Source organism: Salvelinus namaycush, chromosome 3 (genome assembly GCF_016432855.1).
Source record: "Salvelinus namaycush isolate Seneca chromosome 3, SaNama_1.0, whole genome shotgun sequence".
NCBI classification, from domain to species: Eukaryota; Metazoa; Chordata; class Actinopteri; order Salmoniformes; family Salmonidae; genus Salvelinus; species Salvelinus namaycush.
Genome location: NC_052309.1, coordinates 97,189,013 through 97,195,331, shown reverse-complemented (window position 1 = coordinate 97,195,331; position 6,319 = coordinate 97,189,013). Strand labels below are relative to the sequence as shown.

The window sequence follows — 6,319 nt, the reverse complement described above, 5'->3', positions numbered from 1 at the left end:
TTTTAATCTGTGGTTCAGTTGGCTAACTAATTTACCTGGCAGGGGGTGAACTGTTTTACAAATGCTTGACAATAAAATAGTAAAGTTATACCTAAGAAGGGAATTGTTAACAGAATGACTGCGACAGATGAAACATATTTGTGGAGAGAGAAGATTGAGGAGAAGCTCAAACGGGTAACGTTAGGCTCGCTGGCTAGTTACAGTAGCTAGCGTTAGCAAATCAAGTTATCCATGAACTAGGACTAACGTTAGCAGTTGTAGCTTGCTAGTAACTCCTGGGTTAGGGTGTCAATCAGACCACACAATGGCTAGTGAACACTTCACATGTCTGTCCTAATATTATATGACATTGCTTGCTAGAGTAGTAGACTTACTATTAACGTTTTGACTATTTGTATGAGGACTCACTGTATCCTCATTAAAAGGGACAATAATATTCGCTATAGGAAGAGCTAACGTTAGCCAAATTAGATTAAACTAGCTAGCTACCAATCCGTTTTCTTCTCAAGGATCAAGATCTGCTGACATTCGTTAGCGACAGCCTTAAAAGAAGTGATCAACTGACTAAAGGCATGGTAAGCTACACCTGAAAGCAAAGAAAACTTACATAAGCTAGCTAACTGTTAGCTACCTGACTTGTGTCCAACTAACGTTACTGTGTCACAGATATTAATTAAATCAGTGCTTGACTTGGGCAGGAGCTCACTGGAACTGAGTAACGTTACCACACCTCAAATATGCTACTACTTGAGTTCCTGCACTTCTCACATAATATTATTAGCTAAAACGTATTGGTGAGTTAATGTATTGAATTGCAAATAAAGTAGAGTTCAAATGCCATGTCTTATTAAGATAGCTTCAGTTCTATGCAAGCTTTAACGTGAGACAGTGTAGCTCAAGGTGTGGTGTCCTAGGTGTCCATTCTCTCATCGTTGGAGGGCCGTTTGGAGCACCTGGAGAACTCGGTCGTTCCCATGCACGAAAGCACACAGAACCTGTTGCAGCTGAAGGGGACAATGCAAAAGACATTATTCTACCTGGACGATGCCATCTGCCATTACCAAGCCGTCCGAGACACAGACAAGATCATCATACAGGGGTGAGAGTAGGGAGAACGATGACACACACACACTCACACAAGCCCCATATTTGACCTCGTATACCCTATTCACAATACTGTGTGGAGTTGGCCTGCACTGGCCTGGTTAGGTTACATTTATTTGCTGGAATTATATTGGAAAAGGACAATGATCCAAGCCAGCACAGCTTGTTTTGGGAAGCCACGAGAGAGTGAAAAGAGTACTACTGATGTTCTGTTAATTGAGGTTCAGTATGATGTTCTGTTAATTGAGGTTCAGTATGATGTTCTGTTAATAGAGGTTCGGTATGATGTTCTGTTAATAGAGGTTCTGTATGATCTGTTAATAGACGTTCAGTATGATGTTCTGTTAATAGAGGTTCGGTATGATGTTCTGTTAATAGAGGTTCAGTATGATGTTCTGTTAATAGAGGTTCAGTATGATGTTCTGTTAATAGACGTTCAGTATGATGTTCTGTTAATAGAGGTTCAGTATGATGTTCTGTTAATAGAGGTTCAGTATGATGTTCTGTTAATAGAGGTTCGGTATGATGTTCTGTTAATAGAGGTTCAGTATGATGTTCTGTTAATAGAGGTTCAGTATGATGTTCTGTTAATAGAGGTTCAGTATGATGTTCTGTTAATAGAGGTTCAGTATGATGTTCTGTTAATAGAGGTTCAGTATGATGTTCTGTTAATAGAGGTTCGGTATGATGTTCTGTTAATAGAGGTTCGGTATGATGTTCTGTTAATAGAGGTTCAGTATGATGTTCTGTTAATAGAGGTTCAGTATGATGTTCTGTTAATAGAGGTTCGGTATGATGTTCTGTTAATAGAGGTTCTGTATGATGTTCTGTTAATAGAGGTTCGGTATGATGTTCTGTTAATAGAGGTTCGGTATGATGTTCTGTTAATAGAGGTTCGGTATGATGTTCTGTTAATAGAGGTTCGGTATGATGTTCTGTTAATAGAGGTTCGGTATGATGTTCTGTTAATAGAGGTTCGGTATGATGTTCTGTTAATAGAGGTTCAGTATGATGTTCTGTTAATAGAGGTTCAGTATGATGTTCTGTTAATAGAGGTTCAGTATGATGTTCTGTTAATAGAGGTTCTGTATGATCTGTTAATAGAGGTTCAGTATAATGTTCTGTTAATAGAGGTTCGGTATGATGTTCTGTTAATAGAGGTTCTGTATGATGTTCTGTTAATAGAGGTTCAGTATGATGTTCTGTTAATAGAGGTTCAGTATGATGTTCTGTTAATAGAGGTTCTGTATGATCTGTTAATAGACGTTCAGTATGATGTTCTGTTAATAGAGGTTCAGTATGATGTTCTGTTAATAGAGGTTCGGTATGATGTTCTGTTAATAGACGTTCAGTATGATGTTCTGTTAATAGAGGTTCGGTATGATGTTCTGTTAATAGAGGTTCGGTATGATGTTCTGTTAATAGAGGTTCTGTATGATCTGTTAATAGACGTTCAGTATGATGTTCTGTTAATTGAGGTTCAGTATGATGTTCTGTTAATTGAGGTTCAGTATGATGTTCTGTTAATAGAGGTTCGGTATGATGTTCTGTTAATAGAGGTTCAGTATGATGTTCTGTTAATAGAGGTTCAGTATGATGTTCTGTTAATAGAGGTTCAGTATGATGTTCTGTTAATAGAGGTTCAGTATGATGTTCTGTTAATAGAGGTTCAGTATGATGTTCTGTTAATAGAGGTTCAGTATGATGTTCTGTTAATAGACGTTCAGTATGATGTTCTGTTAATAGAGGTTCAGTATGATGTTCTGTTAATAGAGGTTCGGTATGATGTTCTGTTAATAGAGGTTCGGTATGATGTTCCGTTAATAGACGTTCAGTATGATCTGTTAATAGAGGTTCGGTATGATGTTCCGTTAATAGACGTTCAGTATGATCTGTTAATAGATGTTCAGTATGATGTTCTGTTAATAGAGGTTCAGTATGATGTTCTGTTAATAGACGTTCAGTATGATGTTCCGTTAATAGACGTTCAGTATGATGTTCTGTTAATAGAGGTTCAGTATGATGTTCTGTTAATAGAGGTTCAGTATGATGTTCTGTTAATAGAGGTTCGTTATGATGTTCTGTTAATTGAGGTTCAGTATGATGTTCTGTTAATAGACGTTCAGTATGATGTTCTGTTAATAGAGGTTCTGTATGATCTGTTAATAGAGGTTCAGTATGATGTTCTGTTAATAGAGGTTCAGTATGATGTTCTGTTAATAGAGGTTCTGTATGATCTGTTAATAGAGGTTCAGTATGATGTTCTGTTAATAGAGGTTCAGTATGATGTTCTGTTAATTGAGGTTCGGTATGATGTTCTGTTAATAGAGGTTCAGTATGATGTTCTGTTAATAGAGGTTCAGTATGATGTTCTGTTAATAGAGGTTCAGTATGATGTTCTGTTAATAGAGGTTCAGTATGATGTTCTGTTAATAGAGGTTCGGTATGATGTTCTGTTAATAGAGGTTCTGTATGATCTGTTAATAGAGGTTCTGTATGATGTTCTGTTAATAGAGGTTCAGTATGATGTTCTGTTAATAGAGGTTCAGTATGATGTTCTGTTAATAGAGGTTCGGTATGATGTTCTGTTAATAGAGGTTCGGTATGATGTTCTATTAATAGAGGTTCAGTATGATGTTCTGTTATTAGAGGTTCAGTATGGGTCAAGGGAGAAGGAGAGGGAGAATGGTCATATTTGTGTAAACTATGTGTGTCAAATACATGACTGATCAACTGATAATTTTAGAATGAAATACGTAATTTTTTTCTGTATGTACATGTGTTTCTTTGCAAAGGCCTACAGGAAGACTTTCTGACTATCTAGCCTGTGTTCACCGACTCAAGAAAGCAGAGGAGTACTTTCAACAGGAAGACCCGGACGGGCCTGAGCTGAATATGCTGGTAACACTATCTTCATGTATTTCTGTTTCCATCTCTAATTCAATCAAGCCAGGTTCTCTTTGTAGAAGTATGAATACTATCAAACAGTTGGACAAGAGAATAGAGTATGCTTCGCTTCAGTGAAAGGGTGCTCATTAGTCACAAGATACCTTATTTTACTAGAAGAGATGGTCGCTATTAAATCACTACAGTCACTATCCAATAACTGTTAGATTTAAATCACTACAGTCACTATCCAATAACTGTTAGATTTAAATCACTAGATAGTCACTATCCGATAACTGTTAGATTTAAATCACTATATAGTCGCTATCCAATAACTGTTAGATTTAAATCACTATATAGACACTATCCAATAACTGTTAGATTTAAATCACTATATAGACACTATCCAATAACTGTTAGATTTAAATCACTATTTAGTCACTATCCAATAACTGTTAGATTTAAATCACTATATAGTCACTATCCAATAGCTGTTAGATATAAATCACTATAGTCACTATCCAATAACTGTTAGATTTAAATCACTATATAGTCACTATCCAATAACTGTTAGATATAAATCACTATATAGTCACTATCCAATAACTGTTAGATATAAATCACTATATAGTCACTAACCAATAACTGTTAGATTTAAATCACTATATAGACACTATCCAATAACTGTTAGATTTAAATCACTATAGTCACTATCCAATAACTGTTAGATTTAAATCACTATAGTCACTATCCAATAACTGTTAGATCCTCCGATTTGAACGTACAGCACACACTGAGTGTACAGAACATGAACACCTGCTCTGTCCATGACATAGACCGACCAGGTGAATCCAAGTGAAAGCTACGATCCCTTATTGATGTCAATTGTTAAATCCACTTCAATCAGTGTAGATGAAGGGGGGAGGTGACAGGTTAAAGAAGGATTATTAAGCCTTGAGAGAATCAAGACATGGATTGTGTATGTCTGCCATTCAGATGGTAAACGGCAAGAAAAAAATATGTAAGTGCCTTTGAACGGGGTATGGTAGTAAACTAAGATCTCTAAACCACGGTTGGGTTCAATTCCAGTCATTTCAGGAAGTCCCCTAAAATTATAATTCCAATTCTCTTCAATGCTTTTCAATGAGGAACATTTGGAATAGGAACTGACATTTGGTTTACTTTCTAATTTGACTGGGTTTGAAATGGAATTGACCCCAACACTGCTCTAAACGTTTTTGCAGAGAGGCCGTTTAGAGAGTGCCAAGTCACAGCTGGAGTCCCAGTTCCAAGTCCTTTTGGGGCGCTACAGCAAGCCAGTGCAGACAGTCAAAATCCTGGATGTCCTGGCCAAAAAGTACCTGAATGGGTCTGCAGGCGGAGTGGAGGAGGTACAACTCATACCCCAAACTAGGCTTCAGGACATCATCTCCATCTCCACCTGGCTGATAGGTAAGGTAGTGGTGCTGCCCATCTCCACCTGGCTGATACTGTAGGTAAGGTAGTGGTACTGCCTGTTCACCTGTAGTATGTCTCTGTCACTAACAGGAGGAGGTCCCTACTCTCAGCATTGTTGTCCATGTTGTAAACCAGGGTTGGGGTCAATTCCAGTAAATTCCAGAAGTACACTGAAATTCCAATTCACTTCAATGCTTTTCAGTGAGGAAAATTTGCAATTGGAATTAGTTTTTTTACTTTCTATATGGAATTGATCCCAACCCTGGTGTAAAGTTAAACAACATAATTCAGTGGATTCTTGGGTCGTGTTCTTTAGGGGGAAAAATAACTATTTTGAAACATGTCTAATAAGACGTTGCAAATATGTGTTTTACATTGCTTTCCCCTACTGAACCAAACCCTGATGTTAAAGGCAGAGTGCAGCAAATGCTAATGATGTCAGTGTTAATCCAGGTGAGGATGCTAATGATGTCAGTGTTAATCCAGGTGAGGATGCTAATGATGTCAGTGTTAATCAAGGTGAGGATGCTAATGATGTCAGTGTTAATCCAGGTGAGGATGCTAATGATGTCAGTGTTAATCAAGGTGAGGATGCTAATGATGTCAGTGTTAATCCAGGTGAGGATGCTAATGATGTCAGTGTTAATCCAGGTGAGGATGCTAATGATGTCAGTGTTAATCCAGGTGAGGATGCTAATGATGTCAGTGTTAATCCAGGTGAGGATGCTAATGATGTCAGTGTTAATCAAGGTGAGGATGCTAATGATGTCGGTGTTAATCCAGGTGAGGATGCTAATGATGTCAGTGTTAATCCAGGTGAGGATGCTAATGATGTCAGTGTTAATCCAGGTGAGGATGCTAATGATGTCAG

At 37.6% G+C, this 6,319-nt stretch overlaps 1 protein-coding gene across 1 annotated transcript; it reads left to right on the top strand.

Moving 5' to 3' along the window:
* Positions 1-4: 4 nt before the first annotated feature.
* Positions 5-5,486, top strand: LOC120044159 (exocyst complex component 7-like). Its single transcript, XM_038988740.1, has 3 exons — positions 5-1,099; positions 3,900-4,005; positions 5,235-5,486. Exons 1-3 carry the CDS (start codon positions 975-977, stop codon positions 5,484-5,486), a joined length of 483 nt encoding a protein of 160 aa, XP_038844668.1. The 5' UTR covers positions 5-974.
* The last annotated feature ends 833 nt before the right edge of the window (positions 5,487-6,319 follow it).

Bases quoted from the DNA above. Each gene is read 5' to 3' on its own strand.
- LOC120044159 (XM_038988740.1), top strand. From the start codon at position 975: ATGCACGAAAGCACACAGAACCTGTTGCAGCTGAAGGGGACAATGCAA. The intron at 1,100-3,899 runs GTGAGAGTAGGG...TTCTTTGCAAAG, and splicing joins GACAAGATCATCATACAGGG to GCCTACAGGAAGACTTTCTG. The intron at 4,006-5,234 runs GTAACACTATCT...ACGTTTTTGCAG, and splicing joins GGCCTGAGCTGAATATGCTG to AGAGGCCGTTTAGAGAGTGC.